At 44.2% G+C, this 17,933-nt stretch overlaps 1 protein-coding gene across 2 annotated transcripts in view; it reads left to right on the forward strand.

Moving 5' to 3' along the window:
• The window catches only part of KIF19 (kinesin family member 19), a 52,662-nt gene that overhangs the window by 16,256 nt on the left and 18,473 nt on the right, over positions 1–17,933 (forward strand). For both annotated transcript variants that reach the window (XM_060252401.1, XM_060252402.1), the window contains 3 exons: positions 12,740–12,850; positions 14,292–14,379; positions 15,142–15,278. In XM_060252401.1, coding sequence (XP_060108384.1) covers positions 12,740–12,850; positions 14,292–14,379; positions 15,142–15,278 — 336 coding nt within the window. The remainder of the gene's footprint in view (positions 1–12,739; positions 12,851–14,291; positions 14,380–15,141; positions 15,279–17,933) is intronic.

The raw sequence follows: 17,933 nt of genomic DNA on the forward strand, positions 1-17,933 counted from the left end.
GAGCTTCTTGGATCTAAACCCTTCAGCCTGCTTTATTTTTCTCTTCTGCACCCCCCCCCCCCCCCCTGAGCTAGCCTTTCTGCCTGATATTAAGAACATAAGAACATAAGAGAAGCCATGTTGGATTAGGCCAACGGTCCATCAAGTCCAACACTCTGTGTCACACAGTGGCAAAAAAATTTATATACACACATACACTGTGGCTAATAGCCACTGATGGACCTGTGCTCCATATTTTTATCTAAACCCCTCTTGAAGGTGGCTATACTTGTGGCCGCCACCACCTCCTGTGGCAGTGAATTCCACATGTTAATCACCCTTTGGGTGAAGAAGTACTTCCTCTTATCTGTTTTAACCTTTCTGCTCAGCAATTTCATCGAATGCCCACGAGTTCTTGTATTGTGAGAAAGGGAGAAAAGTACTTCTTTCTCTACTTTCTCCATCCCATGCATTATCTTGTAAACCTCTATCATGTCACCCCGCAGTCGACGTTTCTCCAAGCTAAAGAGCCCCAAGCGTTTTAACCTTTCTTCATAGGGAAAGTGTTCCAGCCCTTTAATCATTCTAGTTGCCCTTCTCTGGACTTTCTCCAATGCTATAATATCCTTTTTGAGGTGCGGCAACCAGAACTGCACACAGTACTCCAAATGAGACCGCACCATCGATTTATACAGGGGCATTATGATACTGGCTGATTTGTTTTCAATTCCCTTCCTAATAATTCCCAGCATGGCGTTGGCCTTTTTTATTGCAGACGCACACTGTCTTGACATTTTCAGTGAGTTATCTACCACGACCCCAAGATCTCTCTCTTGGTGAGTCCCTTAGCTATCTCTTCTATCATCCCTTCCAGATCGGAAAAACAAAACAATTATCCCTATTGATTAATGTTCATTTATTCATTTAAATATATGGATATTTTAATTTGCCTGTTGCTGAGCAGTTATATTTACTTATAAAGAGTCCAGGCAAAAGAGCAAACAATCTCTGATTAAACTGCTTTCTGAAATGACTGTTTGGCAAACAGGTCCCCTAACATGCACCCCCAAAAGTAGGGATTATTCTTCTAACATAATCTAGGGAGAGGGTGGTTCTACCTAGAGGTCTCATGTTCTTCAGGTCCCTGAAGAATGTGTAGAGAAATTTGTATCTGACATTCAGAAGAGATCAGATTGTCATACTAGATGGTACCAGGCCTGGTATTCCACTCAAGCCATCCATGTAGCCACTTGGAACAGCATGATGAAGGGGGCACCAATATACCACATGGGCTGCGCTTGGTCCCAGATGTAGGTGGTGGGGGAGGAGGCAATAGGCATAACCATCATCACCTGCTATCTCTTCGCCATCACCTAACCTGGTCTGAGCCATGCCACTGAAGCCTGGCTAGCTCTGCTAGGGGTCGACTTCTCCATGCAGCAGGAAATGATGAACAGCATACACGATGAAGTGTAAACTGTAAAATCTGGAGGGATCAACTATGTCTTTAAAAGTCGATATAGATGAATTTATGAAGCTCTCAGTTTGGATCAGGCTAGAGTTGGGGAAGGGTGAAGGATTAATGTGTAGCCGGCCCAAGGTTGACTCAGCCTTCAATCCTTCCGAGGTCGGTAAAATGAGTACCCAGCTTGCTGGAGGGAAAGTATAAAAGACTGGGGAAGGCAATGGCAAACCACCCTATAAAAAGTCTGCCATGAAAATGTTATGAAAGCAATGTCACCCCAGAGTCGGAAACGACTGGTGCTTGTACAGGGGACCTTTCCTTTCCTTTTCAATGTGACTACCTTCATTAGGGAAACGGACCTCACTGAGAACTGCTATGTCAGTATTCAACCTGAGAAGTTCGTGGGCAACTAGAGCAGAGCGTCGTTCAGGGCAACCACTGTCTACTGTGTCAAGCATGGTTCTGATGTTCCAACACGCAAGCTTTAGTCTTTGCACACTTTGTGAGGCAGGTGCATGCCTTTTCTTTGTTGTTATTTTTTGACCGCAAGTAAGGATGCCCGTTGACCACGGCTAGCCAACTGGGGGGGGGAGACGAGCTTTGTTTAGGCCACCTTTTCTAGGCCCCTCTCCGTGTGGAGCAAGCAGTGCTGTCCCTAGATAAGGCTGCTTGGTCGTTCAGGGGGCTGCCGAAAAATGCTTTCGTCTCCGGGTCAGCATCAGGCGACCAATACCCTGAACCGCCTACATGCAGGATCGGGACTGCGGCTTCCAGTGGCATCTTCCACTTGCTGTTTCGCCCCTTGCCCATCGCTGCAGGACTTGGTGTGTTGTGGGTTGTGGATGTGGATATGCCCTTCAGGCCTGCGCAGAGGAATTTTTAGGTGAAGCACAGTGTGCGCGGTACTGGCTCCACCCTTTCACCTTGGGGTCATCTGCCATGGCCCAGTAAGCTGGGACGCTGGCAGCGAGTCCTCCAGGTGGTAGGTGTTACATTAACGAGCTCTATCTGCCCGGGTTTGATGTTAGAGTTTTCCTTCTCTTGGCTGGCGAGCCCAGCCTGCCCATCCGGTTATACCGCCAGACATTCGGTCGCACCATGACGTGGCAAACTCTGTGAGAACGGGGGGGACCAGCGGGAAGGTGTTGCCACAGATGCAGTAATGCAGGAGAGGCCATTGTAGTAACCATCTGCCAGGCATAGCCGGACAGTGACCACGCAGCGTTCACTACACCGGGAAAGGAGAGGCTATGTATTGCGCATACACTTTCCCTGGGGGGCCAGGATACCCAAGAGGGAGCCCACCCACCCCTCCCCCCCAACAAATAGAGCCACGGGAAGGGTAAATTACACCAGGAAAGGGAGCAAATGGAAGAGCCCCACACACACACATACACACCTTGCTTAGTATTATGGTGCTAATCAGAATTCAGGCTTCCAGTGGTTACTGTTTGTAGAAATGTTAAGGAAACTAGATATCTGATCATGGATCTCCAATATGTCAAGGAAGCCTGTTCCACTGAGGAACCACTAACTGTCAGGAAGTGCTTCGTAATGTTTAGCCAAAAACTCCTTTGATTAAATTTCAGCCTGCTGGTTCTGATCTGACCCTTTGGGGCAACAGAAAACAACTCTGCACTATCCTCTGTATGACAGCCCTTCAATTATTTAAAAGATGGTTATCATATCACCCCTCAGTCATCTCCTCTCTAGGCTTAACATACCCAGCTCCTTCAACCTTTCCTCACAGGACTTGGTCTCCAGACCCTTCACCATCTCCATTGCCCTCCTCTGGACACATTTCAGCTTGTCTACATTCTTCTTAAATTGTGGTGCCTGAAATGGAACACAATATTCAAGGTGAGGTCTAACAAAAGTAAAGTTGTACCACCACTTTGCATGATCTGGACACTGTACTTCTGTACTGGTGATACAGCCCAAAATCACATTTTTCTTTTTAGCTACTTTATCATGCTACTGACTCGTGTTTAGTGTATGGTTTACCAAGACCCCTATCCTTTTCGCACATACTACTCCCCAGACAAGTCTCCCCCATCCTATAACTATTCATTTGATTTTTCCTATCAAAATCCAGAAATGGTTCACATTTATCCCCATTGAAATTCATTTTATTTGTTTTAGCCCAGTTTTCTAGCCTGTCAAGATAATCCTGTATCCTAACTCTGTCTTCTACCATATTTGCTACCCAATTTAGCATCATCTGCAAATTTAATAAGCATGCCCTCTATTCTAAATAATTTTTAAAGATGTTGAACAAACAGGTCTCAGAACAGATCCCTGAGACACTCCACTTGTCAGTCCTCTTCAAGAGGATAAGGAACCATTCACAAGCACTCTTTGGGGTGCGATCTGTCTACCAGTTATAGATCCACCTAACAGTAATAGTCACCAAGAATATTATGTGGAACCTTATCAAAAGCCTTAGCCAAATCCAGATAAACTATGTCTACAGCATTCCCCTGATCCAGCAAGGTAGTAACTTTCTTGAAAAAAAGGGATAAGGTTAGTCTAACATGACTTATTCTTGAGAAACACATGCTGGCTCTTAGTAATCACAGACATGCTTTCAAAATGCTCAAGGACTGATTGATGATTTGTTCTAAAACTTTTCCAGGTATAGACGTCAACTTGATGGGTCAGTAGTTACCCAGATCCTCCTTTTTTCTCTTCTTGAAGATGGGGACAGCCCCTGGCCTCTCCAGTTAAGGATGTCAGGGAGTAGGTCTTAGGAAAGCTGAAGAGCTGCTGCCAGTCAGATTAAGCTGTACTGTGCTAGATGGACCAATGGGCTGACTAGATGTAGGGCAGTTTCATAGATATTCCTGTGGTCATTGTCCTAAGCGTTTACTTCTTTATTTATTTCCATTTATAGTCTGCCTTTCTCACAAGGCAGATTACACATGATGAGGCAGTACAAACTGACAACTGGAACATTCAATAGGCAATGCAATTAGGATTTCAGAAGTCTGGAACCACCATAAAGAATTAGGATTTTAGAAGTCAGGAACCACGAGAAAGAACTGAAGCACAGCGTAAGTATTTACATGACTTTAAGCAGTACAGAAATTACATAAACTGGCTCCTGCTTACAATAAGCTACATACAGTAGTATAGACCACTGTCCTCTATAACTGATTCAAGTAATTTTGTGAATCATTTAGTACAGTGTAACTCTGTTACATGTGCAGGAAAGCCCTCTTGAACAGTTCAGTTTTGCGTCGTTTGCAGAAAGCCAGGAGAGTGGGAACTTTCCTGACCCCAGGGAGACCTTTCCACAGGGCAGTAGCCACAATAGAGAAAGCAGGTGTGTAGGCAGTTGTTGATTTTGCCCATTTGCAGGCTGACACCTGCAGAAGCCCCTGCTAACTTGAGCAAAGAACAGAGGGGGGGGGGGCAAGGCCATGAATGGCTTTGTATGTGATAGCCAATACCTTAAATTGAGCCCAGTAGCAGATGGGCAGCCAACAGAGCATCTGCAGAATGGAGGAGTAATATGCATGCTCCGTCTAGCTCCAGTTAATATCTGAGCTGTGGCATTCTGGACCATTTTGAAGGGAGGCTAATGTAGAGCACATTATAGCTGTCTAGTCTTGACGTTATTCTGGCATAGATCCAGGTGGCCAGGTTAGCCATATCAAAGTAAGAGGCCATCTTTTGGACTAAGCTGAGTTGGTAGAAAGCCTTTTTTTGTAGCTGTATTGATGTATACAGCCAACATACATAGAATGGGAAGAAGCATGCTGTTCCCCCCTAGTACATGTTTTCATCATGTAAGCACAGGTGTGTCTGTGTGATGAGGACCAATGTTCCCAATCATGGAGATGGATCCTACAAGCATATGGTTGGATCCTGCAAGTGTACAGTTTGAATGCATGCACTGCTATGCCGATATGAGACACTCACATGGAAATAAGGATCAGATCTGTACTTCACACCCCCTTTGCATGTATGTAGGGTTGCCAACTCTAGGTTGGGAAATTCCTGGAGATTTGGGGAGGATGGAATTTAGGGAGGGAAGGGACCTCATTAGGGTTACCAGGTCTAACTCAAGAAATATTTGGGGACTTTGGGGGTGGAGCAAGGGTGTAACAAGCACAAATGAACTCTGAAGAGAGTTCTGACCACCACATTTAAAGGTACTGCATGTCTTTTAAATACCTTCCCTCCATTCAGAAATAAGGGATAGGGGCACCTTTTGGGGCTCATTAAATTGGATCCCCTAGTCTAGTCTTTTTGAAACTTGGGGGGTGTTTTGAGGAGAGGCAGTAGAAGCTCTGCTGAAAATTTGGTACCTCTACCTCAAAAAGCAGCCCTCTCCAAAGTCACAGCCACAGAGGAGGGAAACAAAGATGGTGAGGGGTCTGGAGACCAAGTCCTACGAAGAAAAGTTGAAGGAGCTGGGCATGTTTAGCCTGGAGAGGATGAGGCTGAGAGGTGATATGATCACCATCTTCAAGTACTTGAAGGGCTGTCATATAGAGGATGATGCAGAATTGTTTCTTGTGGCCCCAGAAGGAAGGACCAGAACCAATGGGTTGAAATTAAATCAAATGAGTTTCCAGCTCAACATTAGGAAGATCTTCCTGACAGTTAGAGAAGTTCCTCAATGGAACAGGCTTCCTCAGGAGGTGGTGGTCTCTCCTTCTTTGGAGGTTTTTAAACAGAGGCTGGATGGCCATCTAACAGCAATGCAAATCCTGTGAATTTGGGGGGGGGGGGTGGTATTTGTGAATTTCCTGCATTGTGCAGGGGGTTGGACTAGATGACCCTGGAGGTCCCTTCCAACTCTATGATTCTGTGAATTCTCCATTATACTCTTTGGGAATAGGTCTCCATAGGGTATAATGGAGTGCCCAGCAGACATTTCCTTCCCCCCTCTCCCGCTTTCTGATAACCCTAAAGCGGGGGGAGGGCCTCCAAACTAGGGGATCCCCTGCTCCCAACTAGAGATTGGCAACCCTAGATCTCATCAGGGTATAATACCATTCATTCCTCCATCCAAAGCAGCCATTTCCTCCAGAGAAACTGATCTCTGTAGTTTGGAGCACAGTTTTTAATTCTGGGAGATCTCCAGGCCCCATCTGGATATTATACAACACAGAGAGAGAGAGTAACACGGCAAAGGACAAAAAAAAAAAATCAAAGGTACATAACCCACAGTGAAAACCAGCTTCTATTATTAAATTATACAAGATCAACAAAAATAAACATACTCATATACAAAATTCCACCATCACGAATTACAAAACAACCATAACTTTTAGTCCTCAATGAAAAAGGAAGCAATAGCACCAAGAGTCCTTTTCATCCTATGGTAAAACTTCCCACCTCATTCCATGAAATCCTGGTGCAGCCCTACCTATGTGCAAGGCTCTAGCATCCTCTCTTTTTTGAAATCCTAGCAAAGGTTAATCCCATTTATCTCTAACCAAGTAGGGATTGTCTCTTCAATGTATATAATCGGTAGAGATACACTAGTGAAGCTGTTTCCTTGCATGGACTAGCACTGAGAGAATGTGTCACCTTGTGAATTTCTGCTCGCTACACAGCTGTTAAAACTTGCCTCGGGTTTTTTTAAAAAATGGTGCTACCCTATTTGCAAATGTCCCTCTACACTGTAGGTCACCTTTCCTCTTCCCTTGGATCCCTCTGCTGAAACCTCAGGACTGTACCACATAGAGGCCCAATTGTCTGAGTGAAGTTATGAGGCCAGCCAGCAGCATTTTTGGCATTGTTCACAAAGCGCCTATTAATGCCCACTGGAACAATGTCCTGATTCTACAAGCACAATGGGGAAGAGCTGCCAGCACAGACTGTTCTTGCTGCTGAGAGCTACCTGCACCCTTACCTGAAAGAGGGTGACCATTCAGATCCAAATGCTGAAGGGGGATATACTTCAGTTGTCAGTATCCAGAACCTCAACGAGGCTTGCAGCATGGTAGTATCAGCCCTCTCCCCACTACACGTATTCATGGTCTGATAGCCCAATCACACTGCTCCTTTGAAATTCCACTGCAGTCTACTGGGTCCATCCACATCCCTCCCAGTCCAGTCATTTTGCCCTGATCAGCCTCCACTCCTTGTTCGTACATTCATGCATAGCCTCTAGCCAACTCCTACCCCTATTTCCAAGGACTGTTCATGCTTGGCACAGCTTCTGGGTATTTGTATTGGGTGGCTGGCTGGGGCTAGGAAAGAAATCCAGGAATTGTTCTAATGTATAGACTGGAGAATTTGCTGGATGATTACTTTTACATTGGCCTAATTTCCCAGTAATTACAGTTTATTGGAAGTTCCTTTAGAAGCCATAATACAGCCAGAAAATGCACAGGTTTATGGCTAGTAACTGAAGATTTGAAAGAACTAATTAACAGCTCTGAAGTCAGAAATGAAAAGCAGAAGTTAACTAGGGTTACCAGCCTCCAGGTGAGGCCTGGATATCTCCTGGAATTACAGCTGATCTCCAAATGACAGAGATCAGTTTCCCTGGAGGAAATGGCTGCTTTGGAGGGTGGACTGTGTGGCATTATACCATTTGAGGTCCCTCCCCTCTCCAAACCCTGCCTTCCCCAACATCCACCCCCAAACCGCCAGGAATTTCCCAACCCAGAGTTGGCAACTTTCATTCTAGAACTACCTTCTTGCAGCAAGAAGTCCAAATAAAGAGGAAAAGGTGATAAGGTTCTCAATTAATTACGACATAAATTCCCTAACTTGTTTGGGGCCCCCATACAAACTTAAAAAAAAAAAATGTTTTGACATGTTTTGCATACCCACCACCTTTTGGGACTGCCTAATGCTCCTAATTAGGTGCTGCCCTTCCAGAATCTGTGGACAAAGGATCTGTTTTACCACACAGAGTAAATTTGCACTGGATGAAACAAAATAGAAAACATACCAAATAAGCAAAATGAGAACTACAAAATCAGTATTCATCAAAATGTCCCAGAATCTGATATTGGATCTATTGAATTTCAAACACAATCAGATCTTTTTTTTTTTTGGAGAGGGATCTTCTTGAAAAGCTAAAAAACTCTTGATGATGAGCTGTAAATCAGTAATGTTAGGGAACCAACAATTGATTTCTGACTCAATTTTCTTCAATAAGCACCTAAATGATTATTGAATAAGGGATCAATTAAAACATTAAATATCTTTTAAAAAAAGAACTGAAAACTAGGGAAAATGTTATCGATGGTCTTTTAAGGTTATTTGATCATTTTGATGATTGTCAGAAGTTGCCTTTAGAGCAATTATATTGAGATGTGTGATATAATTTGAAAAAATAAATAGAATTATCAATATGATTTGAAAAAAATAAACTATCAGCATAGTTTAAAACCATTATTGCACAGCACCAAATGTGATCTGGAAGAGGAAGGGAGGGATTTTATGTTTATGGCACCACCAATGAGAAGATTCTGCACCTCATGCTTGGCAGCCTGATCTCAAAAGAAGATGACAACAGCAGAAGAGCTGCCTTTGCAAAATAATAGCACAAAAGAGTTTATTTGAAAGGAGCTAGGGTAGAAGCCATATAAGTTTTAAAGACCCCAAACAGTACTTTTATATTCAGTACATTTGTACCTTTAAAACTTATCCCATAGTAAATATTCATAACTGGGAAAGATGGGGGGGGGGGGGTCACAAATTAGGAGAATATGAATCCGATTAGAATTTTGCAAGCAAGTTCATACAAGGAGGATTTAATCCCCCTGGCCCAAAATTAATTTCTCTTTGAATAACAGGAATACTAATAATAACCTAATGGACATCATGCATGTGACATTGACAAATACAATGTGAAATTCTAATTCTCTTCCATACCGTGAAGTTCCCAAATCTAAACTTAGATAGCTGTGTAAATGGGAGAATGATGAGCTGCATAGTTAATGTTAGGAAGCACATGGTAATGAAAATTTTGCAGTTGGTTTTTGAGATATATGAATTCCACCTAGGACTGTTTTATTTGGAAGTTCATTATTACTGAAATTAGATAGCTTGCAGCTGAAAAACAAAACACAGTTGTATGAATCCTTACCACCACCACCACCACCACCATCCATTATCTGCTAGAACGAAGAGAACGTTTTATACACTGATCTACTTTCTGTGAGAAAATATTGTTTCCTCTCAGTTGCTCTTTTGATAATTGTTTTTAAGATTCCCATTATGAGATTTACATTTTCTTTGATTACTTTGCAGAACTTCTTTCATCTTGATATATGAGTGCCAAGCCTGCCAATGGGGCTTCAGAAACATGCTCTTTCCAGCCTCTAGGAAATGCTTCCCCATAACTAGACCCTTTTATTCACAATACATTTTACAATAGATAAATGTTTTATTCACAATGAAGAAGCCTTCCTGCTTAAAGTGCTCTGTTGCTTCTCTGCCTGGCTGTGCAAAGATATAAGGTAGGGTTGGCCAGACTGTGGCTCCAGAGCCACATATGGCTCTTTCACACATATTGTGTGGCTCTCAAAGCTACCATCCCACTGGCCGGCTTGGAGAAGGCATTTCTCTCTTTAAATCACTTCTCTAAGCCAAGCCTGCCAGTGGCTTGGGGAACACATTTAAAGTTGCTTTCCTTCCACCTCTCCCTCCCCATCTATTTGCCTGCCTGACTTACTGACTTCCTTCCTTGCAGCTCTCAAACATCTGACATTTATTCTGTGTGACTTACATTAAGCAAGTTTGGCCACCTCTGATAAGGCAACAGGCTGAGGTGATGTAAGATCCATTGGCCCGTCCCTTCCAAACTCTCTCCAGACTTAGAAGGCTGCTGGCAGCCTCAGCCCCCAGGAATTTCAGACTCCCACAGTCTTCTTCCCTTTATAGAGCAGAAATTCATCAAAAAGGAAAAGGATTTTTTCTGACACTTTTCATTCCCTTCCTCTACCACTGGGCCTCTGTCAGCTCCTTCGGAATTATTCATGCTTCATTAACACCATAGTGCAGCATTTGCTTATTTTAAAATATTTATGTACTGTTTTTGTCCTACACTCAAAGCCAGTTTCTGCAGATACTATAGACATCAAAAATATTAAAACCTTGGGCCAGTCATGCTTTCTCAGACAAATCTATCCCCCAGGGCTGTTGTGGGGATAAAACAGAGGAGAGGACAATATAACCTGCTTTGGATCCCCATTGTGGAGAATGGTGGGTATAAATGAAGTAAAATAAATAAACAAAAAAAAGTAGATTAGCAGACTATCAGAATAACAACAGGACAGTTTGTAAAGGCCCCTTCAAATAGTTCAGCCTTGTATTTTGCACCACCACCCAGAGTTGGTTATACCCAGATGTGACACTTGCCACACTTCTGGGCAGGCCATTCCTAGGCATTGGGGCTGCCACTGGAAAAGCCCAGGTATGAGCCAAACTCTTGATATTCCTTGGCACATCCCCTGTGGTAGTGCGCCTTGTGTTCTTGATGGCTTCTGCCAGAAGAAGCAGTCCAGCAAGTACGCAAGTCCCATTATTGTCACTTTAACCACACGGAAGTGCATTGAAATGCTTTTATGTGGCTGTCTCTGTAAATACTAGCACATGGAGCTACTAATTTACTCCATTCAGTTAGAAAATCCTTAATGAAACAGCCATTCTGGTAGAGGCTTCTTGTTGCCCTGGTAAATGTTCTGTGATTAATCTATCCCTCTGTCTTTGCTAGTCACCTTTAAAAAAAAAACCTGCTGCTTTTATTATGTTGATTGCTTTACACTGAGCCCCTTTTAAGGCCTCTTAGAGAGACTGAAACCCAACCGAATGTTTTTCTCTATGGCAATCTGATCTGTGTACACACACAAGGAAGACAAGCTGTGCTTACAGGGGACAGATGCTGACATCTATTGAGACATCAGTAGCTGCTTTAATAGCACATCCCCAGTCCTGCTACTGGGCGATTAAAATAAAAAAGCCTTCCCACCCTTTGTGAAAGCTTCGAAGCCACACTGAGGTAATGCTGGTCTCATGCATATGACCTAGTTCCACACTGGCTCCTGGAGATGGTATTACTGAACCACCCCAGGGAAAAGCATTGTAGAAATGCACCCAGAGGGAACTACTTTCATCTCAAAGTAAAATGTCTAGCATTTCTTCCCATTTTCAGTGCCTGTCCCTTGTAAGCATGCAAATGTAGGCACCAGCAGAAAAATCAGTGTGTCTCCCCAGCTGCAACAGTGCCCACCTCTGTAGCCTAAAAGCACTCTTCCTTCTCCCAAACTCCCTCCCTAGCTGCTTATCTTGTTGGGATTAAGCCCAACAAACAGAATTAGCCCTGAGTCTAGCAATGAACATCCCCATGGCTAGTACAGGCCTGTCCCCTTTGTCACCCTAGATTAGGGTTGGCAGGGATCAGAGAAAAACAAAGAGGATTAATGACTCCCTGGCAGGTAGGAAGGAGGGTGCCTGGATTAAGAGTAACCGTCATTCCTAAAGCACTAATAACTGTCGAGCATTTTCCTCCATTGCCCCTTGGTCTTCACTAGCTCATACTTTCCAGGGCCCATTTACTGATGCCCTCGGACAGGGGTGCCGAATCTCCTCTCTGCCAGGAATTACCCCCCCCCCAAAGGGAGGAACATTAGAAATTAAAACAACATGCCCCACAACTAGAGCATTGCCCCCCCCCCAAAAAAAAAACATGCCTACATACTTCTGGGTCAGATATCTAAGCACGTTGCTGAAATGCCAGGTGTTCCTCCCTGCTGCCAGGAAGCACACTTTCCACCCACCACTGGCTGCTCAGAGGGACCTGGCAACCCTCTGCTCAGGCTCTGGGCCACTGTAAAAAGATCTCTCCTTTGAGATGCTCCTTGCTGATAATGTCTGCATTCCCATTGGAGAGCTGGGCCCTTCTCAAGCCAGTGCTGGACTAAGTACCCTTTGGAAACACATAGTTCTCTGTTGGTGGGGGTGGGGCTTTTTAACATACTGCTAGACCAGAATGGTAATTTATGAACGAATAGACTCAGAACAGTGAAGTTTCCGCACTAGCTATGAAGGGCACTGGTGGATCAATCTATCAGGATCCCTATCAGGACTCAGCCTCCTGCTGGTTGTCCCTCTGAGTATTTCCCAGCACCTCATCTCTGCTTATTACAGCTATGGAGTCTGATTAGCCACCCATAAAAGGGTTGGGTGGCTGTGGTTGCAAAAGGTCTCCCTTTGCTCAGTGCACACAGTTTCTCTTCCCCTTCCCAGCTGCTTCTTTGTGGTTTGTTTCTATCCTCCACACCTATAACAACATAGACAAACGAATGCTGTCCCTTGCAGATGGTCGTCCTGATGGACCCAATGGAGGACCCTGACGATGTGCTGCGCGCCAACCGCTCACGGGAGAAATCCTACATGTTTGATGTTGCCTTTGACTTTGCGGCTACGCAGGTCAGAATTTTACACATCCATATTCCGCTTACCCAGGGCCATCAGAACCAAAGGTGATATTGTGCAATAGACACATCCTCCCAATGCATATATATTTTTAAATGAAAAACTGCTGCGGGATGCTGCAAATTTGATCAGAATATCAAAGTAAGGGGAAATGCTGAGACCATTTTTCCCCTAGTCAAACTGCTTTTGGTACTTTGTACATTGTACAATGTATGAGTACATTGGTACTTGTATTTGAAAAGTAGCTGGGGATGGATTTTGAAAAGTAGCTGGGGATGGATTTTGAGAGAGAAAATGGCCAGGGTGGAAAGGATAAGCAGCCTCTACCCTATCCCATTCCTCTGCTCTTAGCTTCCTAGAAATGTTGGGAGCATTTTAGCCACATTTGCTGCGTAACATCTAGTTTAGTTCTAAAATGGTTCTTTAATCCCAGCCTCTCCTTCTTCCCTGTTTTAGGTATAGTACCAGATGGCAGGTAGGATGGTGGGACCAAACCTCAAGATACAGTTTCATCAGCTCCATTTCAAATTTGCACATTATAGTGAAACTGGAGCTCTTTAGCGAGGTCTGCCTTCCCCCACCCCACCATGCCAGTTGATGCACCTGGAGTGAAAGTTGGGAAGGGGGTAGTGAAAGAGAAGGAATATGAGGGGGTTTAGTTTTGAACAACCAGTCAGTTGTCATAAATTGGATGTGTACTGCCTTCTAGTGGCTAATAATTGTTGCTCAGGGCATGGGTAAGATGCACTGAATTCTCCTGTTGCACCTATTACATCAAAGCGCCTTGCTTTTGAGATTGTGTAGTGAAGAAGGTGCACAAATACACAAAGAGCCAGACTCTCCAATCAAGTTTGTATGCCTTTGTTGAGCGTGGAGGTAAAATCTAATCACTGTGATATGAATGTTTGTGTGCAACATGGTTTAAGTTTCCTTGTTCCTTAATTTCCACCAGATTTTCAGTTCTCTGGATCCAATTCTTTTTGGCCAGTTTGCCCTCCAGCACTAGCAGAATTTATGCTGGTATGGGTTGGAAGAGAGAGAATTCTTCTCTTGCTCAGATTTATTATCTGAGCAAGAGAGGAATTTGGCAGCTGGGAAGCTTGTCTTGTACACCAAGCCAAAGGAATACAAATTTCACCATCTAAAAATTACTTAACAGTACCACTGGGATGGCCCTGGAAACCAGCTATCTAGGGGAGTGGTCAGTTTCTTTCTGACCTTGGATAGTTCACTAACGGTTTGAGGATCTCTGTTGTTCTGTATTAGGTAGGCAACAGGACAGTAACTTAGCATAAGAACTAAATCCTGGTGACGTTAGAAGAGAAGTCCTTGTTCAATGCACTGTGTTTCCTCACACTGAGGTCACTTTATTCCACTGTTGCACTGGAAACAATTTATGTCTTTGATAACCTCATGTTTTCATCTCCCTCTGCAGGAGATGGTCTATCGTGCCACCACCAGAGGTCTCATAGAAGGTGTCATCTCTGGATACAATGCTACTGTTTTTGCCTATGGCCCAACTGGTAAGAGCATAGGTTCTGCTCTGAACGAGACGCACTATTGGGAAATCATTTCAGCTTACCATCAGTTTGTGATAGCCAAGCTCTGGTTACTGCAGGGATTCAGGTTTCAGCTCAGAAATTTGTGGAAAAAACATCCGAGTTGCTTTGATGGCTGCCTAGCTGAATTCTTTGAGTGTGAGGCAGGGCAGGAACAAGGGAAAGCATCTTTGGACCCTTAAAAACTAACAGGATTTTTGAAGCTGCTTTGCTGTGTCCCGTGACTGTAGAAAATAAACCGCCCTTTCACTAACATTGGAGTAAATCTGAGACAAGAAACTGAGACAAATGTTCTTATTAAATAGTTGCACAAAGTGTTACTCATACCTCTCTGTAGCATTCCTGACTCCAGCATAGCTTCTCTGATCAGACTGTACTTCTTCCTTCCAGAATAGCCACTCTAAGAATCGGCTTATCCCAGGAAAGTCATTTTTAGAGTGGAGATATATATAAATTCAATTGTGAGCTTTCAGTGGAAACACATTCATAGTAGTCATGACACACATGCCACCTTCTATCCAGATTTGGATCGTGGGGGTGCTTTTTGTGTTTGAACAGAAACCAGATTTACACAGTACTGGTTGGCTGGCAGTGACATTAGATTATCCCTTCTAAAACCCAGGTTTAGCAAGGCTGTGTTCCAAATTTGGGTAACCACACCACCATTACCAAAATGTGCCAGCTATTTTTCAGGCATCAATTTCTTTACTCCGTTTTTATCCTTAGGGTGTGGGAAAACTTATACCATGCTTGGCACTGACAATGAACCTGGAATCTATGTTCGGACGCTCAATGATCTTTTCCGTGCTATTGAGGAGACCAGCAATGACATGGAGTATGAAGTGTCCATGTCCTACCTAGAGGTGAGACTGGGGTCACCGTGGGGAAGGGAAGGAATTTGTGTGTGAGAGTCAGCCTGTACATCATGGTCCCGATATGGGAAGGGATTGGTGACTGCCAGGATATTTGGGTGTCTTATTTGTTGTGTTTTGATTCATGTAACTATTTCTGAAGTGCTCCTAGAACTGCAACACTTCCCACATTGTTTTTCTTGGAGAAGAGGCTGAACTGTATCTTTGTGACTGAAACTGTGCTGTGAAGCATTTTCTACTTTTCAGTTATTTTCCTACTTTTGTCTGAACAACCCAAGAAGCAAAGAGTTGCACGGGAAGGGGCCTTTCCAATAAAGATGCAGTTTTGCTCTAAATCTTGTGGTTGCTCATCTGTCCTTAACCCTCCCCACCCCTCCCCAGACATCTCATTCGTCTCTTCTGTTTTTACGGCTGGTGAGCACACTATGCTGTGCATAGATAATCCCCTTGGTTACACACCATAATGAAGGCTAGTACAATATTGACACATGTGAGCAGCTTGGAACAAACAGCCACCTTGCGACAAAGTGGGGAAGGCAGGAGCAAGAGGCTGGAAGAACAGGCGAAGAAGAGTAAGACAATGACGACAATAATGACCACAGATTAATATCCTGCCCTTCTCTCTGAATCAGAGTCTCAGAGCAGCTTACAATTTCCTTTATCTTCTTCCCCCACAACAGACACCCGGTGAGGTAGGTGGGACTGAGAGAGCTCTTACAGAACCTGCCCTTTCAAGGACAACTCCTGCAAGAGCTATGGCTAACTCAAGGCCATTCCAGCAGCTGCAAGTGGAGGAGTGCGGAATCAAACCTGGTTCTCCTAGATAAGAGTCCTCATCAGCCTCTGTTCCAGCTCCCTTTTAAGGTATATTCAGGCATTAGCCCATGACAGCCATGGCTTTCAGCAGAACCGGCACATGGGAGTAGGCGACCATGCCATAGGGGCACCATCAGGCACCCCCTTTACTCCCCCTTGCCCCTGCAGAGTGCTCCTCCAAGCCTGCCTTGAAGGCAGGCTTGGAGGAGCACTACACGGTGCACTATGCTCTTTGGAGGCTTCTTTGGTGGGACAGGTGTTCCATAATCAAGGTGCCACCACAGAAAAGGCCTTTTCTAAAACACCAATCTGTAACCGCATGACCAGCATCCTAAAATAAATAAAACATCAATACACAGAAATAAAAATTTAAATTAATTTATTCAGAACTGATAGATAATAGATAATGGAATTCAATAGTAATAATATTAAAGGTAAGATTTAAATTAATTTATTCAGAACTGATAGATAATAGATAATGGAATTCAATAGTAATAATATTAAAGGTAAGATTAAACCATAAAACAAAACAACATCAGATACTCATCAGATTGAAAACACACTAAAACCATTCTGGACTTTAAAAAAAACAAGTTTTAACAAATTTCAGGAAGATCAGAGGTGAGGTGGCCTGACAAACCTCATGGGGCAGAGAATTCCACAACTGGAAGGCCACAACTGAGAAAGCTGTATTGTGTGTGGACTGCACTTTGGCTGGTTTAGGAACACAGAGCAAGGAACCAGAATCCATTTTCAAAGCACAACCAAGCTCATGTGGGTGGAAGTAGGCATTCAGGTCCTAACATTTCAAGAGCAATAATGCTGAAAGGTGACCTTGTAAGATTTTGAAGGCAAGAGATGTTGAGAGGTGGTTTCCAATTGCCTACATCTGCATCGGGACCCTGGACTTGCTTGGTGGTCTCTCATCCAAGCAGGGCTTTTTTTGAGCAGGAACACACAGGAACACAGTTCCAGCTGACTTGGTGTCAGGGGGTGTGGCCTAATATGCAAATGAGTCCCTGCTGGACTTTTTCTTTTTAAAAAAAAGCCCTGCATCCAAGTACTAACCAGGGCCAATCCTACTTAGCTTTGGAGGTCTGATGACATCAGGCTAGCCTGGGCCACCTAAGTCAGGGAATATCAAAACTTTAAATTGGGCCTTAGAAACAATGCTGTCAGCCAGAGCTCCACTCCAAAAATCCTTGCTTACCACATTTTGAACTAAGCATAAACTTTCACAGTAGAGATGAAGGGATCAAACTGCATTCCTGTTGTGCCCATAGAGAGTCATATCCAATGGTGGACTTCAGGTTCCAGCATCAGACATTCAGAATGTGTATCACACCCATCTTTTTCTTACATTCATGTCCCAAGAAGCACTTGCAGCTGTGACTTCAGACTTTGGCTTGTAACCCTGGGGAGGAGATTTGAGAAGTAGAATTTGAAGCAGTTTCCAATTGTGACTCCATGCACTGACTTTAGGGGTCCCAATCCTCCCGCTCTAGCGGGGGACCCCAGGATTTCCACCCTCTTCCCCCGCTCCCCCAAAAAACGGAAGCAGGGGGAGGGGAGGAAACGGCGCCGGGGAGCATGGCCAGCCACCCCATCCCAGAGCGGGCGAAGCCGCTGCGCTGCGCCGCCGCCGCCCCCTCCCTGCCCACCGCAGCTGCTTCTCCCCGCCCAGGCTGAGCCCATTCAAACCAATATGGCTACCCATCCATCCTTGGAGACCATTCCCCACTTCCAGTCACACTCCTTTCCCCTTAGATTTGACAGAAAATGATCTCCCGCCAGTTGGATGAGACCTCAGTCTTTTTTTGTAAAGAAAAA

Source organism: Heteronotia binoei, chromosome 13 (genome assembly GCF_032191835.1).
Source record: "Heteronotia binoei isolate CCM8104 ecotype False Entrance Well chromosome 13, APGP_CSIRO_Hbin_v1, whole genome shotgun sequence".
Lineage (NCBI taxonomy): Eukaryota > Metazoa > Chordata > Lepidosauria > Squamata > Gekkonidae > Heteronotia > Heteronotia binoei.